Source organism: Diorhabda carinulata, chromosome 1 (genome assembly GCF_026250575.1).
Source record: "Diorhabda carinulata isolate Delta chromosome 1, icDioCari1.1, whole genome shotgun sequence".
Lineage (NCBI taxonomy): Eukaryota > Metazoa > Arthropoda > Insecta > Coleoptera > Chrysomelidae > Diorhabda > Diorhabda carinulata.
Window position 1 is genome coordinate 17,135,703 of NC_079460.1, and position 21,838 is coordinate 17,157,540.

At 32.5% G+C, this 21,838-nt stretch overlaps 1 protein-coding gene across 4 annotated transcripts in view; it reads left to right on the plus strand.

Moving 5' to 3' along the window:
• LOC130892453 (glutamate-gated chloride channel) overlaps positions 1-21,838 on the plus strand; it is a 74,453-nt gene that overhangs the window by 24,933 nt on the left and 27,682 nt on the right. For 2 of the 4 annotated variants that reach the window (XM_057797885.1, XM_057797907.1), the window contains one exon: positions 6,674-6,753. The exons of 1 other annotated variant lie outside the window; for it this stretch is intronic. In XM_057797885.1, coding sequence (XP_057653868.1) covers positions 6,674-6,753 — 80 coding nt within the window. Of the gene's footprint in view, positions 1-5,294; positions 5,363-6,673; positions 6,754-21,838 lie in introns of all 4 variants that reach the window. One more of the 4 variants, XM_057797900.1, reaches the window with a different exon arrangement.

The following is a 21,838-nucleotide window of genomic DNA, read 5'->3' on the forward strand; positions in this document are numbered from 1 at the left end:
AATTTCCTTTAACTGTAGAATAAACTTAGAGATACTTTGTTTACTTTCCCTTATATTAAAGAGCATAATCAATAAATACGAGTATGTCGAACTATATCACAACTCTACCGGAATTGGGATATAGAATGCAAAATATATGTCAATCATTCAAATTCAAATAGATTAAAATCTATGGTAACCATTTCAAGGAATGAAAATAGACCAAAAACTCGTTACTACTGTGGGGTATGTAGTAACTAAGTTAATTAGGAGTGGTCCTAAATACGGCGCTATTATGTATAAACTTCTAGAATAGAACTGGAATATCAAACTTATCGTCTTCAGAGACCGAAAGTAAACTGAAATTTACTAACATCATTTATTTTTCAATGTTATCTCCTTTTAGGTCCATACACTTTTCCCAGAGATGTTGTTCAATAAGTTCGATACCCATTTTATAATAAAAATCGTCAAGCTCCTCAAAATAGCCCGACATCACCTCTTCATTGTTGGAAAATCTTAGATCACCGAGACATTTTTTCCAATCTGGAAACAGAAAATAGTCCGAAAATGCTAAATTCGGCGAAACGAGGTGCATGATGTAGCAACTTTAATTCATTAATTCTGGCTATTGCAATAATATGTGAGCTGGTGAATTGTTTTGATGAAAAAACACTTTCTTCTTAGCCAAATGTGGCCGTTTTTGCTTGATTTCTTCGCTCAAACGTTGCTCGAAGTTCGTATAATACTCACCGTAGATAGTTTTTCCTTTGATAAATGACCTTGTCTGTGCCTTCTTTGGAGTCGATTCTCCCTTTTCAGTCCATTATTTTGATTGTTTTTTTTGTTACGGGTGTGAAGTGATGGACCCACGTTTCATCCATAGTTCTGAAACGGCACAAAAATTCGGTTTTATTTTTGTAAAACATTTCTAAGCCCTCGATGGAAACATCTTTACGGTACTGTTTTTGTTCCATTGTGAGCACACGCGGTACCCATCTTGCGCATAGTTTTCTTATGTTCAAATTTTCAGTTAATATGCGATATACCGCTCTTTTGGAAATGCCTACTATGTCTGCACTTTCAGTCGATGAACATCCATTAACGCTTTGTGGATTTTTTTAACATTTCTGGAGTCGTCACCTCACATGATCGACCTTTGCGATGCTGATCTTCGCACGTTGTACGGCCTCGTTTAAACTTTGCTACCCAATATTTTACTGTTTATAACGAAGGAGCAGCCCAACCAGAGTAGACTCCAGTTCAGCTCTTATATTCTTTGGGTTAAGGCCTTTCAAATAAAAGTATTGTATCACATAATGATAACTAATTTTTTCCATGTTTACAAATTCACTGAAAACGTTTATTATTGAATGGCTGCCAAACAAATACTGAACAAGGTGGCGTCTTCAAACTTGAAACACATACTTTATAAATTGTTTACTTTCTAATACAGTGATATTTTTCAAGCAACTACCGCCAGGTTCTTCTGGGACCATCCTCGTATATATACTAAATTTTCTCGCCAATGAACTTGAATTCTGCTTGAGATACTTCCAGTGGGAAACCTTATTCAGTTCAGATTAATGCTCTAACTAATAAACTATAGAGTGAACTGTGATAAATAGTCACTTTGTTTCACACAATCCTTTCATCTCAATATCAATAAATTTATTGTTGGATACATTTTCCAACAATTTTAAATTATTCATTTGTATTCCTTGGCTATGAATGACAGCGCGCGTCTGTCCACATTTCAAATGAACTAGATGCTCTTTAATTCGATCATTAAGAGATCTTTTAGTTTGCCTCATATGTTTCTTGGCACAATCTCGATGAATTAAGATTTTTTTCGAAATCATGTCGCATCAATTTGATTTTCCAAATTAGTTTTTATTAAGAGGTTTGTCTCTTCTTGGATATCAGATTTTTCCCAATCTAAACTTCAATTTCTTTGGATATTATGTGCCGCATAAAGTCGCTTTTTCATCACTCCAGTAGTGACAAATTTGCTGGTTAATATGCCCATATTATTAATTAAAGCAAATATTGAGCAAAATAAAGAGGGTGATACGTTTTCACATTATCAATTTGTATAATCTCTAGTATTCAAAAACAGGTGAATTTTGACTAAATGTATTATCGAAAAAGCTAACCTCAACTATATGAAAAATTGCAAACAACTCTATTTTTTTAAATATTGATAATATTATAATATTGATATAATAAAGTACATAATTTACAGGATATTGAGGATTGGATACTTCAATAAAAAGGATACGCAAGATAAAAATCGAGATTATATGAAGTAGGACAACATTGAAGTGTATCCATCACATTTAAGTACAAATAAATTGAAAAAATATAATATATAATAATATATAGTAGAATTGAAGAATATCTACTGGGTTATCATGTTTGACTAATGAAGGAGACTAAAAAATGTCGATGATTCACTTCAATAAAGAACTACAGATTGAAAAACTGATAAAGTTTCTCTGTCTACTGTATATTGAGTTTTGCATAAGATCGCTCCTATATAATACGGAGCTGTTTAGTAATATTTCAGCCATACTACTGACTAACTGCCATCATTGTCTTTATCTACTTCACGTATGAACAGCCTTCATTCTATTTGCAATTTTCTTTCAAAGTGTAATCCCCCTAAATGTTTTAAAACAATTATGAATCCAACAGTTACAAATTAAACATTTCTCGAGAAACTATTCTTCAACAATCATATTTGTATTATCCAAACACCATTGAAAATATAATTTATTTTAATAATATTAATAATAACATTATAAGTAAACATCAGAGACATAAAAAAGTTTGCAACACCAGAAACTGGCCAACAAGTTAAGTCTTCTCAATATTTATACCCAATACTAAAAGTACCAGCCTCAAAAGGTGCTTGAAAATGATCACCGATAGACAGGTGACGTATAAAAGACTTGACATCGTAGCGATTGATAGCGGAGTCAATTCAGTCCTCGTCGACGTAGCCATACCGAACAAACACCTCGCAAAACTGTCTAAGTACGCTGATCTCGCAATTGAAACAGATGTGGTACAGCGCACATGAGAAAATCATTCCAGATATTATGTCAGAAACCAGCGTTGTAGCTAAGACCCTGAGCGAAACCATCGTCAAAAAACACCTCCTCCAACATCCAGAAGGTTATTGAATACTTGACACACAATGCGCAAGTTTATTGTGTGAACTAAGCGTCTAATCCTCTTAAGCTGAGTAATGCAAGTGGAAAACCAAATGAAATAAATTCATTATTTCGGTCACTTTACATATTTATGAAAAATCCCGAAACATCTAAAATTTAAATTGTAAATTGAAATTCTGTGATCAATCTCCATCGAATTCTCTATCCAAAAATGTTAACGTTCTGAATTTTTATAGCATTTCTTTGCACCGATCGACACGAGATTTTTTGGGCCATTGCGGTCATTGCCCAATTATTTGGTATTCAACACGAACAAATCTTTTTGACAGCCAAATTTTCATGCAATATTGAATATATGGGAGTGGAATTGATGCCCAAGTATGCTCACTCTCACGGTATGTCATATGGCAATCTTGAAATAGCAGTTTACGTACAGCATGGTGTTTTCTGAGGCAACAACTGATTTTAAACAAAATTCATCGTGTACCAAAGTGCGACCACGATTGAATTTGTGAAACCTTAACACGGTGGCTCGAGATGGTGCTCCATCACCAAAAGTCGGAGCGAGTTGAGCGACACACTGATGTTGGTTTAATCCATGTCGAAAGTCGTAGAAAATCATCGCACGCGATTTAATTCCATTTTTCATCAAGATGAATGTTTCAAGAATCTGTAAACAACTCGAATAGTACTCGTATGATAACACGTTCTGAGTACGTTCACCATTAAAAATATCAAACTATATGATGGCACTGTCAGATTTGACATATTCACATCAGTGTTGCCATATTTCAAAACGTAAGTAGCAACCCTCGTACAATAAAAACTGCAACATGTGATAAAATGTGAATCATTAAAAAGAACTATGGATGTCAATCAAGTAGATGATCACCGGAAACTTCATTTAACATATCGGGCATGTTCGCGTTAATCGTTCGTTATTTGTTTTTTTTTCAGTCATTCAAATTAATTGGTATAGTTTTGTACACAATGCCCTTCACCCATAAAACAACATATAATATTGTATAATGAAGGGAATGCTTCCCCCACATACAAAGAAATCTGAAAGTTTCCTTGATCATGATATAAATGATACAACATTGGAATTTGGAATCATTTTGAAGTTGTTCTAAATAGTTATCGTCATTCAAATGACCACAATGATATCATTTACCAAAATCCCTGCCCAAACATTGAGTTTTCGAGAGTATTGCGTGTGCTTTTCTCTCATCCAGTGAGGATTTTTCGTTGACCAGTGGTGACAATCTTGAAGATTTTCATTATGAGAAAACACAATGTCTTCTAATTGGATAATATTGTAATCCAAAATGTACATCATCTGCTCACAAAGTTCTAACAAAATCATCTTCCTTAAACCTCTATCTATCTTCTAACATTGAATGGAGTGTATGTTTGTCTGCTCTGTATTTGAGTTCACCTTGAACTATTAAATATATATATATGTATATATATATATATATATATATATATATATATATATATATATATATATATATATATATATATATATATATAATTAACTATTTCTTGAGATGATCTAGGAAATTTTTCATGAAATAGGCGAGTTAATTTATGTTGTGTTGGAGTTTGATCTCCGTAACCATTTAAAATCTTTGGAGGGTATTGAAAAATGTCAATTTATCATTTAAATTCAACGTGCTTTTTAATATTTTTCATGAATATGTGCACAGTAACCTAAATAATGAATTTATATCATTTGACTTTTAAACACTATATTTTCTATGTTGTTTAAAATTCCATCAACCCTCTCTTATTACCTTTTTAAAAAATATAATCAAATAAGAACAGCAATCCAATTAATATAATATAGAATATAGACTATGTAACGATTTAATAACGAAAGAACTGTTGTAATCGATAAAAAAAATCACCCAATCGCTGACCCCGTCTAGCTTGTAGGTTAGGGTTTGATTGCTGAATGCAGTTTTACGAGTAGGCTAAGGCCTAGGGTTCTAGGGCACAGCAGGTGCCGACGCGCAAGTGCGGGTGCAGGTGCCTCATTGCCATTGCATCGATCGATTAGCATAGATCGATAGCTCCGGTGATGATGTTCACTAATTAAGCCGTTTTTGTTTTTTTTGTCTCAACCGCCAGATGGTCCGGCAATTGTCAAGGTCAACATATTTGTGAGAAGTATCTCAAAGATAGATGACGTGACAATGGTAAGTGGTATGGATCAGGGAATGGAACATCTCTGTTTATGTAGTCTTGGATGGTAGCATAGTTTCTATTCAGAGATGTGATACGAGATGTAAAAATAATGCCAATACAGTTGATCAATTAAAGTTGTACCTACATTATTATATTGGAAACCGTAAGAAACTTATAATAGATTAAATAAGAAAATTTTTGCGTCAATCAATCAAAATATTACAAAAAAATAATTTCAAAATACAACGAAAATAGATTTTATTGATTATATTTGAACTGTGTGAACTTGATAACAATCAATATCATTCTTCTTTTTTGTACTATTAATGCATGGTCTTTAGGTTTTGTAGCATGACGTTTCGCCTTATTATGTGACAAGTATCTTTAAACGGAATTAAAAATTAATTTTCATTGCCAATCAATTGGAAATTATGTTTTTTGCTGTCAAAATATCGTTTTTATTCAAAAATAATGTCAGCACAATATAGATCTTTTCCTAAATTCTGTTGTCATTGAATTAGACTTTAAATTCATTTGTTTTCTTGAAAACACATTTTAGTATTTTTTGTGGTACCAACATAAAACGAAACATAAGAGATGCGGTATTTACCTGGATTTTAAAGTAGATGTTTTTCATCGTTTGCTTTCTTCAATATCATCCATAAATATTATTTATAAATGTCAGGTAAGTTGATCCAGTACAAAGTTACATTTCAATTCCCACATTTTGAATCTCAAGTCAGTATCTTGTTACCAATGTAAAGGTAATTTTTTTTAAAGAAATCAATCTTAACTTAACATCAGTCATCAATTAAACTTTTTTCCGACTCAATAAATTATTTGTTTCTAAAAACTAGAAGACCATCACATCGTAGAACTTATTTTCACTTAATCAAAATTCCAACTGATCTAAATTTATTTTTATAACTGATATTATGGAAATCCAGGATTAATTATTTGAAAAAATTGTAGTAGCGACCTAATTGTTCGGAGTATATTCACAGAAAATGACCATTTTCTTATTTAACCTAAAAACGCATCTCTTATCGTATCCGATATTCCAATGTAGGTACCATTTGAAGTGATCACTCTGTAAGTTATATACTTTTTGTATTCCTTTCCGGAGCCGTTGCCTGCGTGTGATGCTTTTCGTGTATTCAGGGTGGCGGGCGACGCGCCGCGTGCTGCATGCGAGATGGCCAATAAGAGATGTGATTGGCGTGGCCGTGGCCCGCACCGCTTAAATGTATATCTCTCTAAAAATTGCATCTAAACTTAATTTATTTCTTATCTAAAATTTTTAACCTTTTTTTCACACGCAGTAGGACGGACGGACGGGCCGACCATAGTAAACATCAACTTCTTTCTACGTTCTATCAGCAAAATTGATGATTACAAAATGGTGAGTGCGCGGTCTATCAGTCATGTCGAGTATTGGATGATGGGTGTAAATGTATATCAACTGTGTTGCAATTACTGTGTTATTACTCGGCCATTGCCATTACATTCACTTGCACAGAGCCAACAGTCAACTGAGTCTGATGGTGAATGATTGGTGATGTTGCAATGAGGGCACCAGCACCAGCGCGAGCATGCAGAGATTGTGGCGCTCGCTCTCGCTGCAGCCCCGGTGATTATATGCTCAGTAGATCACTTTTGCTTATGTTTTTCTGTGTTTTTTTAGTTTTGCATGTTTTATTTTGCATGATTTAGACTTCTTCTCTTCTTATCAACTATACTATATTTCCACAGTCCATCTCAACTAATATTTCCCTTGACCTTAAGTCGCATACATCTCAGACTTTTCAATTAACTGGACAATTATGTTTCGTTAAATAAAACGGTTTTGTATACAAAATATGAACTTCAAATTGGTAGCTATATAACAAAATCAATCATATTAAATAATACCTTAATTCAGATCTTATGTAAACAAAATTCAGTTCCACTCACGCTACATTCAAAAAATAAATAATCGAATCAACTAATTGTATATTATTACGTAAAAAGTTAGGCTACATTCCATCTTCTTTTATTGACATATTTTTATATAACACATGATATAACAATCACTGAATATGAGAAAAGACAGAAAAAATACATTTACTCGAATACTGACGCTGGTTCAAACGTCTGGGGTTTGGAAGGTCATGGACCAACGATACAGAGTTAAAATTTCAAGGGTATTACTCTAATAATTTCGATGGAACCTAGAAACATACAGCAATGTGCGTGACCAACAGAGTGTTGTATTATTTCGGCATCATATAGAGTTTAAGATTAGACAGATTTTTATATCTTTTAAAAGATACAATCATGATTGCTTTTCATATACATACGAGTATACAAATACAAATGATACTTATCCACATTTCAACATGTCAGTAACTTGAATTAAATAGCTCATATCATGAAATTAGTTACTTATCGTTAGTTATTTTACTGTCTCTTGACATATTTTCCAATATACTATCCAGAATTATTAACCGATCAAAGATAACCTTGTGTTTATTTATTTTTCTGCAATTCCGTCGTTTTAACGACCTGAAACTCTCGCTAGAAATATGTAAAATATGTTTGGATTATGATTGAAAACAGCGTATGATTCAAAACAACATTCCAAGTCAACAAAGGGAAGTTTTTAGTTATTTTGTTATTTCATACGTAATGTAAGTTTCTTATCTGTTTTTGGTTAAAAGTATTCCTCTCAAATGTATGAGTTTTTTTTATTTTCAGCTTCACTACTGTTCGAAGATAATAAGTTAGCCTTTAAATCCGGGATGTGATTTTTTCAAATTGATCAATTGAATCAAATAGTAGTTCATTTTACATCATTAGATATAATTAATTGATATTGCAATGGCAATATTCAATTCGAACTAAATAAAGATAAAAGCAACTTTAAACGAGATAGCAAAAATTCAAAGAATCCAATCGCTTTTATTTCATATTTTTATCGATTTTCATTGTTATCTGATAAATTTTCTTTCGATTCGCTACAAACACCTTTCAAGCATTAAAAAATGTATGAACTTTGATTCAACAGAATAGCTTAGAATAGACAAAACGTCTTTTTAAATATGAAAGAAAATCATTCTTTTTGGTAACTTATGTAAAAGATATTTTCAAATCCTATTTCCATAGATATTGCTACCGTTAATAAATAATTACTTTTTTTTTTAATTTCTGCTAATTATATAAAGTAATGAACCATCTGTCGGCGAAGTTTTTTACAACTACCATTATTTGGTTCCATTATTTCTCTCCAATATCATATTTTGATGTATGTCAAACTAATTATTCACTACATTAGAATGAAATTGTGTTAATTTATAAGAGAATTTTCATGCTTAATGTTCTTGAATCTTAGGGTAGGTTGTTTTCATAGATTTTAATTACAAACTCAGCAGTTGTACAAAATACAAAATTTTTAGCAAAAAAAGAATTTAGTCCTCCCAAGAGAACAGAAAATGTAACAAGAAGTGATTTTAAATTGAAAATTAAACTATCCTTAAATATTTCAAAATTTCCCTTGTCCTATTTATTTTTATAGTTTTGATGTAGATCATTCAACAGCTAAAGCTTTTAATAAAAAAATTGAGTTGAGAAACTAGTTTTATTGTTTGCAAAATATAAAGCCAGCTCTGTCCTAATATCATTAAGTGCTTTCAAGCTATGATTCAAAAGGAGCTTTCTCAAAAGCATAAATAGTTTTAGCTTTTATGTACATACATTGAAAGCATAAAGCAGCACTTGTAACATCATTTTGAAGAAACGTTTCGTATAATGTAATACAAATTGCTTTACAACATTTTACCTTTATACATAATTATGAAAACAAATTTCAATACTGGACCGGACTTGTACAAAACTAAATATCTTTCATATTACTCATCTCAGGGTAGCAATTGAGAAATAAAGACGGCAAATTTTATTTTGCTTTTCAATCAATAATATGCCATTCCTTAAAAGGACTTACTGCATACGATTTTTGTAATTTACAAGATGAGATTATTCCTGGAATAGATGTTTCGTGTCTATATGAATTAAATATTCGACAATTTAAGATGGATGGGAGTTTGCTCATTACTTTATTATCCAAAATTAACACATATTACAGTGAAAAGTAGACGCCTTGCTGCGGTAAAATTTGAAAAAAAATGCTTCAGGTAAATTACTTACACACAAACATTGATAAAGTATTAATCTTCTAAATGTTAAGTGAGATCACTAGAAGAGAAAATAGCAAAAATAATCATTTGAATCAATTGAATACTGAACATATTTGTTAAAATATAGACAGAAAAATATATAGATAAGGTAGTAATCAAACCTTCTGTAGTCACATATACTTTTACAGACACAACTTCACACATTAATGTATTTATATGAAAAATCGTATCCTCAAGGGAACATTCTATTAGCTGAGATTGATCTTCTTATGAATATTTCTGTGTTTTTGTGTTATTTTGTTAAACGTGCTTTAAGTGGAAGTCTGTTTCGTTCCAAAATATATTATTTGCAAATTTTAACAACGCGCATAGAAAATTTGTACCCATGCCTTTAATAATTACTAAAAACTTATTAAAGTAGTTTTCGAATTTTTATTTATCTGATGAAAATTGATAACTGAATAAATGTGTTTGGCAATGACCCAAGAATCTCTCGATTTATCAAAATAGTTTATGAAGAATATTCGATTACATACATTACTTCATATATATACTTTTTTAAGGGTGAGTCGGGAGGAGCGCACCAAACTCTAGGAGTGTATTATACAAGTGAAAATAATACAAAAAAAATTATATGTTCTTATCCTATTTTCATTTGTTTTCAAGTTATGGAGTAATTAAAAATGTTCAACTTATATCTGAATTTCAACATTATCAAAGATTCCATGTTCAGGCTCAAAGGCATTTGATAATTCTGACGTTTTGATGAACTGTCAGTGTACAGTAGCTAAACGTTTAATTTCGAATTTGTGTGATTGTTAGTGTTGCAAAATATCAGATAATTATTCAAATTTAGAATATACAAATATGGTGTTTGTTTATGGTTTCTGTAATGGAAATGCTACAGCTGCTGCTGAAGAATATTGTCAACGTTTTCCACCCCAAAGATATCCTGATAAAAACATGTTTATTATAATTTTTAACAAATTGTGCGAGACTGGTAAGCTTCCCAGTGCTAAGATGTGATCTGAACGCGCTACTCAACATGGTTTGGTAGAAGTAAAAAATATTCTGCATCTATGTAGTAGAAGAATTGGGAATTCTAAAAAAAAGGGTGATAAACACACTCCACGAACAAGGTTTATATCCTAATCACGTACCGAGATTACAGCACCTACAACCAGAGGATTACGATAACCGTATGGAGTTTTGTCGGTGGATAAATAATAATAATCGTGTTATATCGAGTATACTCTTTACGGATGAAGCTACATTTACCCGTGATGGCATTAATAATACTCGTAACTATCATATATGGTCAGACGAAAATCCCCACGCAACAGTCGAAAGTAATTTTCAACATCGGTTTTCTGTAAACGTGTGGTGTGGTATGGTTGACAGTTATTTAATTGGCCCTTTCATTTTGGAGAATCGTCTCACAGGAGACAACTACCTAAATTTTTTACAAAATTAATTACAAGGCCTACTAGAGGATGTTCCTGTAAATATTAGAATGCAGATGTACTATCAGCACGATGGAGCTCCTGCACATCTTCCTCGTCAGGTCAAGCAACATTTAGACGAACGTTTTCCAGGGCATTGGATTGGTCGTGGAGGTCCCATTAATTAGCCTGCAAGATCTCCAGACCTCACTCCACTAGATTTTTGATTATGGGGCTGGATAAGAAATGAAGTCTACAAAACAAAAGTGTACTGCAGCCCATATTAAAGAAGAAAGAAATTAATGAATTGAGAGAGCAACAAACGCTCTTCGTAGACGAAGTAGAAAATATTTAGAAGTCAATGGCGATATTTTTGAACATTTATTGAAAAAACGCTGATTTAGAAAATTTGAGTTTTTCTACATTATTTTCACGTGTATGCACTCCTAGAGTTTGGTGGGCTCCTCCCGACTCACCCTGTATTTCTGGTTTTTACTTTCCAGTCTCGAACTTCTCTCTCCTTTTGGGTATTTCCTTTTTTTGTGTTCCTGCCAAATTCGAATCAATCATTTTCTGTGCCGTTCTTGATTCCGGTATTCATTCTACATGTTCCAATCATACTGATCTTCGGGATCTTATAATTTTGCTAATATATTGTTCATCATACAGATTTTTCATTTCCTGATTTGTCCTTCTCTATATTTGCCTAATTTTCTCTCCGAATTTCCACTCCCATATATCTAATTTCTTTTCCTCGGTTGTATTTGGTATCCACGTTTCACTTGCATAAACTACTGTCGGTCTGATGACTGTGTCATATGGATGGACTAAGTTTTCAAGAATGTGTTCTTGTAAATCAGTATTTTGTTTATTTTTCCTGCTGTTTGCCTTCTCGAGTTAAACGTGCTTCTATGTTTCCTTCCTCATCCCAATTGTCTATGATAAGTGTTTGAAGGTAGAAATAACTATTAATTTGATCGAATTCAATTATTTTTCACGTAATTCTACGCTAAGATTTCTCTATGTTTGATGCGTTTTGAAATGCGTCATTTTCATGAACCTGGATTTCTCTTTGTTTACAATGCTAAATTGGAAAAATATTGTCGAAAACTCTTACCTCTATCTAACACTTTCCATAAGAATAAAATCATCGAAATTTACCAGATATATTTTGTTTTATTTACAATATTATAATATTGAGTGTTACCGACTATAATTAAAGTCGTTTTAATTTATTTTGAACATATTACCACACCTCCCAATAAATCTTAGCCTCAAAAGTAGGCTATCACAATTCCATAACTATATTATGGTTTCAGTTATCTGTTTCAGGATCCAGTAATTATGTAACAATTACTCAAACTTATCACTGTAAATCAATTGTTTCTTGATATATTAATCAACGACAATTGACCCGCACATTATCACTAACGATATAAATGCTACAACATCTCATTAGTCACAAGCCTGTCAATCAATTTTCAAAATTTTAATTAATTGCAAACTGTGAGCAGATCTATTTCTTGCGGTAGCTGATATTATACGAAGTTCATCGGTTCAGTTGCGAGGGTTTTCGGCACGAATCGTCTGTCAAAATTCTATATACAGTGAAATTGTTTAAATTTAACTATTAACTTATCTTCTTTATAGTTAACTCACGGTCTGTTTTCAGAAGAGCCCCACACGTTTTTTTTGAAAGATGAAGGTCCTCAAACTCTTCTTTGCAATTCAAAAATGATTTCAAAAAACTTGATTGCAGAACTTTACTCTAAATTCCGATGCCCAATTTTTGTAATACACAACTTCACAGATTGCCCTGTTAGAAAAAATGTATTAGTCGAAGACAAAGATATGAATAAAACGGTCTAGCACACCAGATCGCCTGCAGTTTTGTCACTCTCATTACTTCCCTCGTCTACAGAAAGGGAGATTTGAACATCAAAAAAAAGTACTAGTTTACAAATTTGTATAATTTTTCCAAAAATTTCCAACACACACATGAGAAATCTACTTTAATCATCGCCACGGAAACAGGGAGAAGTCTGCCAGAGTCACATCAGAGATGGTTGGTTGGTTATTCGATATTTTTTGATTTGCGAGATTGTATAATAGTTTTTTCTAAAAATCAAGTCTTTCGTGAGTGTTGAGATTCACTAACAAAATAAATTACTCCAGGCAAGTTAAATATCACATGTGGTTCTAAACTCTTGCCAACTTGACAACAAAGGAAGTTAAACAATCCCATTAAAAATGATCAATTAGAGTTATTTATACAGATATTAGTACAATCAGCACAAAAATACTAAACCAACTTTCTGAAACATTCTTTTGCATTTAATTTGTCATATTTTAATTTTATTAAGTACTTAATGTTTCTTTTGATATAAATGAATTAGAATATCATCAATAAATTTATAACCTATCTAGATCGCCACAGTAAAAAGGTCATTATTTAACAAAATGTGTGTGTGTCATCTAAGAGTTATTGAAAAGTATTACTGTTAATATAACACAGCGTTATGAGTTATGAAAATTGGATATTTAGGGTAGTTAAGAGCTTCGTGCTTGACATATAATTGTTAAATTGGCATTTCGTATCACTCACTGTGAATAATTCTTTTTTGCTTGTTTTTTTCTGTCTCTTTTTTCTATTGTCCATTGACAAAGCTAGTGCGTACTGAAGTGGACTAAATACATGGACTAATAACAAATTACAACAATGTAAAACGAGTTGATTTTTTTTTATTGTGTGAGATCTGGAATAGTTCGCTTTCAGTACGAATTGGTTTTTTCTAAAGGAAATGATATGGATGTATATGTAAAAAATCGATGTAAGCAACGCATTTTCCCTGGCATAGTCACTTTATCCCTTCAAATTGTACATAAAATATAAAAACAAGTCATTGAATGGAGCACCATCGACATCGTCAACTTTGTAAATATTTTGGACAACTTTTTTTTGTTGCCGGCATATTTTTTGTGTGCGTAATAACTATCTAGATAAATAACTAATTTATATGTCAGTCTAGTATTATTATTTATTATTATTAATTAATATTAATAATTAATTAATATTGTTCCAACTGATTCATTTAAATAAAAAAAACTATTATATTAACGATATAGTCGCCACTGTATTCAACTACTTGTGCACAACAATCTGGTAGAATCTTAATCCCCTTATCGTGAAATGCTTGTAATTTTAGTACAAAATTTTCGGTCAGTTTTAAGTAATTCTTCATTTTCTGAGGAAGGAAACAAACGCTAATCGAATGGAACGAAATCTGGAGAATGTGCAGCTTGTGAGAGAACATCCCAGTTCAATGTATAGCTTTGTCTTAGTGATTCTTATAGTCGTGTTAGGCCAATATTAACCTATTGGTCAATAATGGGGCAGAGAGGGTCACAACAAATGGAGACTATATTGAGTATCACACAAGGGTTAGCTCGCTTGTGTGTCACGAGAGCCATAAGAACTACTCCCTTAGTTGCAGTGGAAGTCTTGCTGAATCTACAGCCTCTACACATTTTTGTACTAAAAGAGCTCAAATTTAGAAGCGTACAATGTAATTGGGCATTGTAACAATCACAAGAACATAACAACACATTCAAATAATTACACCAGGCTCGAGAAAGGAAAAGAGAGATATATACAGACGAAGCCAACCTTAATACACATTGGCGTAGGAGCAGGAGTGATGACAACGAATTGACTAATTTTATGGAAAAACTCAAAAAAAAGGAAAGAACATATCATTCAATTGGTATCTTCACATACACTAAAGGATTTGATACCATAAAGATCAAATCCAAGCAAGTATGGAATTGTCTGTATATTGTGAATACGCCGGGTAGCCATAGTTGAGTCACAGTAGCCTACATGGCAATCCATGAGGATCATAAGAACATTGAAATGGCCAAACAACTAACTAAGGTAAATATAGGAAAATGATCAAAACTATTATGAGTGTGTTAACAGGGCATTGTAGTATCAATAAACATCTATAATTTGGTCCATATGTAGATTATTTCAATTAGCGCCCATTTTATTTTAGCGTGACAGTTTAACAAACATTCAAATCTCGTTTAGAGAATTGAGTCCCCAAGTTAATAGAACTTGCTCTAGATTTAGGATCACCATAGATCTGAAAAGGTAGCAATAGAATAAACCAGAAGCCACGTATGAGAAATCTACTATTTATAATAAAAATCAACTGTGGATTGGAGTACACATAAAATTTACCGCATTATTAGTGTAAAACTATAATTTTTAATATAAATATGTTGTTATAAAATTAGATGTAAGAAAATCTATATTTATTGTTGAAAACTTCATCCCTGATGAATCATTTTTTCTGGTTAGCTGTTAATTTTTATAAAGAAAGTGATATTACACCTGGCCGAGATCGAACAACGAGTTATAGGTAATGTCTACGATTTTCAAAATTAAGTCAATTGGTGCTACTAATTTTATACTATTTACGAGGATATATTGAAAAATTCCTAGTCTACTATAGAACCAAACAAAATTTCAATGTCAAAATATTTTAGTACTCAGCATATTCTCCTCTTAATTGGATATATTTATTACAGAGAACCTGCAACGTCTCTAGACCTTTCAAAAAAATGTTTCTTCTTGCTCTGCAAACCAGACCTCCACAACTTTTATTACCTCCTTGTTGGTAGAAAATTGACGGCCTTTTAAACTTTTTTTCAGTTGAGGAAAGAGTTGATAGTCGGACGGAGCCCAATCTGGTGAATAAGGGGGGTGTTCTAGTAATTCAAACCCTAAATCACGAATTTTTTTACATGGCAACATGAGATTTGTGCACAGAGGCGTGGTCCTGCAAAAACAAAACACCTTTGGATAGCTTTCCGCGCCTTTTCTCTCTAATTTTTCCCGTAAAGTGGTCGGTTATGTCGAATAGTAATCTCCAGCTATTCTTCTACCCTTATCCAAAAAATCAATCATGATTACTCCATGGCAATCCCAAAAAGCAAGAAGCAAGAACTTTTCCAGCAGATTTTTGGACACGAAATTTCTTAGGCCTGGGAGAACCAGAGTGTCACCATTCCATTGATTGTTGCTTTGTTTCTGGATCGTAGAAATGTACTCAAGTCTCATCCATAGTAACAATTCGGTTTAAAAAGTCTCCATCGTTTTCAAATCGAGCACAAATCGAACGCGATGCTTCTACCCTTGCAAGCTTTTGGTTAACATTCGAACATTTGGGGATCCATTTTGCAGGAATTGTCCTCATGTCCAAATTGACGTGAACTATATGATGAACGCGTTCATATGAAATATTCAGTTCTTCAGATAACCGTTTTAGTCCAATTCGACGGTCTGATAAAATCATGTCATGAACTGCATCGATATTTTCGGGAACTGACACAGAAACTGGCCTTCCCGATCGGTCATCATCTTCAAAGGAAAATTTGCCTCTTTTGAAGCTTCCAGTCCAATTTTTCACAGTCGCATACGACATCTTTTTTCTTTTAATTTATTGCGTAACTCAGGCTTACTTTTTTGACGTCAAACTTTACTTCTAATAAGTTAATCGCTATGGTAACGCAATATTTTTTGTTTATGCATAGAACTGGTCTAGGCTAACTAGATATCAATACATCTTCGTAGTCTTAACTTATCGCTGTGCTTTGATCTTAACACTTCCCCATTACTCCTACACCATTCGTCTTGATTTAGTAGCATCTCGATTTGAACATGATTATGAAGGTTATTTTCATGATCCTGGGTATGTCTTCCGATCTTTGCTTTAACTGTAATTATATTAAAGTCTCTGTACAAATTTGCATTGTGAATATGGTATGGAGTATCCGCAATACATAGTACTATGTTTTAAAATCTTTGGATAGGTGCTATGTTGGGATATGTTACTTAGCTTCAAAGCTCTTAGCTCTAATTAAGCTTACTATAACTATACTTAACTATATTTGCTACATTTTGTTTGTAAAATTTATATTCACCGCTACATTAGAAAAAAAACAAAACCATTATCAGATTCAGTGCTACTTTTTTGAGTGATATATTAGCGTGATATTTGTTGTTAACATACGATTGAGAAAATCATTTTGCGTTTCCTTAATCTGACAATCCTTGTAGGGTATTAGGAAAATGCTATATCCTCGTAGTGCTATTCTGGGGATTTATTCAATCATAGCTTTTATCGCTTACTTCACTTTTAAACGGCATCGCCATTTTCTTTTCCTATCTCTTTATAACCAAGGTGAATTTTAGTATTATTGTTGGGTTGAAAATTGAACTCGACGTGGGTTATACTAATCATGAATATTTTATTCAAAGTCACTTTATATAATCCTCCATGAAATAATGGAAACCATTATTAAAAACCGAGTTATCATAATAAGCACTCGAAAGGTGTATAATAACGTCGAAATAAATTGAATTCAGCAGAATTCAGTGTGATGCTATGTGATTGCATTACTGCATACATAATAAGTCTTATTGTCAAGCTGAAACTAAAAACTCGTTCTAATGCATTCGGTATTGCAGAGGCTTGGCTGATTTTATTTGTATTTAAATGAAATAGCAGACAATAAAGAAATTAGGACTTGCAACTCTCAAATAAGAATATTATTCAATTAATCATCAAGAAATACAAGCATATTGCAATGTTTTCCAATTTCGATTCATTTCTTGGAAATACGAGAAATAACTGAGTATATAACATTGAGAATTCGATTAATATTCGTATTTTTCAATTTTATTCCATGAAATATCTTTCAATTATAAAATTTTTCAAATTTTTGGAAATTCATCATGTCAAGAGTTCAAATAAAATGACTGAATGTTATAAATGCTAAATATCTAAGTAATGAAAGGACTAAAAAATCATTAATCATTAATGGAACAAGCAAAATATGATGTTTAGATCATCGGTTTAATAGTAAAGTCTCTTGATAATTAAATTCCAGTATTCTGAATTAAAACAAATTTATGTAGCATAACAGCATATAAGAGTATTCTCATTATGAATACATATACATTCGATATTTGAACAATTTTCAATATATTTCTATAACCAAATAACATTTTCAGAACCAATTATGTAGGGCTGTATCCAGCTTACATATTAGAAAATTGAGGGATTGTGTCACTTTGAAATTTTTGCTCCATACTCAATATAAACATTGATGAATAATACCGTAAGAAATAAGTCTCTTTATGACCGATACCAAGCAAGGCCGTCGTCAGCTTATGACTAAGGAGGGGGGCAATGGGGCAATATTATGGAGGATGAAAAATATGAACGCCTGGTACAGTCGAGAGCATGAAGCGTTACACTTTGGAAGTCTCTGCTTCGATGACGATTGTAATAAGAACAGTTACAATATCAATATCAGTGTATAAAACTTCACAAGCTCTCGACAGCACAATAACTAATTAAAACACAGTAATAATTATTTATTTTAACAAAAATATTTAATTAAAACATTACCTAAGGGTATTTTTGCAGAGGTTTCAACCACTTTATCATTAAAATTATTTAGGTTTTTATTGGCCAGACCATTAAGGCGATCCTCTGCCATGATGCTTCTTAGCCATGTTTTTAGTATTCTAAGGCTGCTAAAGGATCGCTCTACTGTATAGGTCGTGCATGATAAAGCGATCAAAATTTTTCAGTTTCGGGAAAGAAGGAATTTCTTTCTTTTAGGATATCAAGAACTTTTAGATTTGTTAGATTAAGCCTATCGTGTCACAATTACTGCCAGAGTTCGATTTCATTCTTTATGTTTGGTAAATCATAAAACTGGGCAATAGATTCACGAGTTTGTTTCAGATTTTCAGTTGTCATCTTTTGCATCTGTATCTTAGAAAGCAAAACGTACTTCAAGGGAGTTGATAATTGAATCCAAATATGGTATTACTAAAGACCTTTTCCAGTATTCTGAAGGGCTTTCTGCTGAATGATTGATTTTATGACGTTGTTTCCCCGTAATACGCAGCATTGATGTAATGTCCTCCTTCAGTCCGACTTTCTCTGCAACAAGAGCACCTTCCTTTATAATTTTGTCTGTCACTTTTTCCAGATTTTTACTGTGGTTTTTATTTAAAATTAAAATCCTTTTATCGTGTTCCGAGGCTTTGACCACGTTCAAAGCTACAGATTGGAGTACGTTGACAACGGGCTCCATCAAAGCCGAATATTTGGCTACCAACATAATCCCAATAATGAAAGAAATTCTGGAAGTGGCCGCATGCAGTTGGAAGGCACTTTTCCGAGTTGAACTATTTTCTTTCTGAAATAATGTTTGTAAGGCTTTCAGAATTACTCTGATAATATTATGTTTCTCACTCCATTTTGTCTCGCAAAGTCTGGAAATATTAGGTATCAACTTCCTCCTCAAAACTGATTCCCGAAAAAAGTTTATAGTACTTTCTGCGTAAGATCGCTTGTTGTACCCGTCCGTCTTTTTCTGACATCATTAAAAATTAAAAAACTATCAAAACCAAAACCAATGCATTTATTTATATTCAGATCTCCTTTTGTCAAAAACTCATCTATGCTATGTGCAATCGATTTCGCATCCAAATATTTTAGCTCGAAGAATCCAACAAACATTTCTTGGACTTCCTGTGTTTCTTCATCAAAATATCGCATTCCAATCGATAGTTGTTCAGTGCCAGAAATATCAGCTGTTTCGTCTGCTAGCACTATATGATGTTGCTTCTTCCACTTTTTTCATAATATCAGCATTAATAACGCTTCCACAAATACCAATAAATTCATTTTGAATATCCACTGAACGGTAGCATGCGTTGCCTTGCGTTTTTGCAAATCTGATATAGTTGTGATGAAAATGAAGGCAATTTTAAAAACGGATATCAAAAACTGAAATGTTTTTCTGAATATTTCAATACTTTCTACAATATACATTAAACATTAATTTGTCATGCGATGCGGAATTTATCAATAGGTAAGGAAGTCAATTGATCGAACGGCCTTAGGACTTTGATCGTTTTGCAGTTAGCTACATTTGATCTCTAGGGGTGGCAACTGCTCCCCCTGTCCCCTCTGGCGATGCTCTTGATATGGATTGATTGATTGATATTTCAAGGATATTTCAAAAAAATGAATCTACAGCAATGTACTGAAATATTTCACAAATGGAAAATATAGTTGGAAAAACTTGTTAAATATATTTTCCCAATCTTTTGTCAGCAATAAGATACTAATATTACATTTCGTGCGTCACCTACCAAAGAATAATTGTCCATTCATATATTTGTTTCCCGTTTTTATGATAAGGTGTCATCAAAGTAAGTAAGGCTTGTTTTTTCATTCCGCTTTATGCTACTTTTGAAGTATAATGCAATATTTGTAGTCTTAGTCCCTGATAAAAGATCTCCATAATCTGCTATCTTAGCCTTTAGGACTTTGAATAATCTGAAGGAATACGATTTGTTAGTATTGAATTAATTTTCATTAAATTTAGGAGCTCCTCGCTCGCTTCAGTTGACACAAATTTGATATTTATGAAATTAATATTCAAATATAATATGAATATAATATAGTATAAATACAACATACAAAAAATTCAATAACGTTTAATCATAAAAAATACGTTGTTCGATCTCTGTGAAGCCACGTGTACAGCAGCCTTGGAAAGCGAAGCAGTGTGGACTGGAGCAGTGTCAAGAAGCAAGCACATACCACGGTTGATTTTGTCGCGCTTTCTTTCTATAATTTTTTGATGCAACTGCCTTAGTAAGTCGAAGTAATATTCCGCATTAATGATTGTATTTGATTGCTTAAAGTCAATCAAATATTTGGTCAAGAGCAGATGGACCATACTACTTTCAATAGTTCTTTTCAATGCATTTATTATCTAGCTTCTTTTAATATGACGGTGCTTCGAGCTAGTCGTTCTCGATCTTCTAAGTAAAAAAGATGGACCGGAAAGTTTTTATTTTTTAATCGATAATGTAATTACCTTCATTATGTACAACATTTTGCCATCTATTGTGCTGGAATTTTGGACAAACTCTTCTCCCACCAAGAAAATGACGTAACGATCGGATTAAATGGACATTCGAGGACCAGTATGATGAGACAGTACCTCCCACCCCAATTCATGAATTGTTTTGTCTTGTACAATTAAATCATCTTGGATGGTCGACCACGGTTGGCTAAGGGTGTTTGAGAATTCCTACATTTTCTGATATGGATGTGCTACTACTTGTTCCCTTGGCATTTCGTTATATAATATCGATGGTCTTGTTGATCAATAAAAAACAGAAGTATTAAAATTATGGAATCTGAACCAAGAGAGCTAATGCACTTAAATACACTATAAATCTCGCAAATGTTTGTGTTCGCTGTTTTGCGATGATTTGTCTTCTATCTAGTTTGCTTACCTCAATTTCTAAAGCTCCATCCAATTCTAGCTTATTTTTATGAATTTAATTCGAATCGTATTGTTGTATTGATGCGTTAAAAGGTGGATTAGGAAGGCGATGGTAATTATCATTATTTTCAAGTTAAATCGAAGGAGTTTGCAGGTACATGTACATACAATATGTAGTGTTGAGTACCTTAGGCCCCACAACTTACCTAAACAACTTTCTGATGAATTGATTTCATCTCATTTTTCAATTACGTTTTTTTGTAGATACACTTAATTTATGAGAAATAACACACAATATATAAAGAACTGTTAAATACTCATTGAATGAACAATTCAACTTTTGTAGATAATCTAGACCTCGACTAAATGCGTGACCTTTAAATTTCTCTCATTATAATCAACAATACTACTTTATTGTAAATGACTAATCCAACAACTTCACCACAACGAATTTAGCAAATCGACAACAACTTTCCTTATT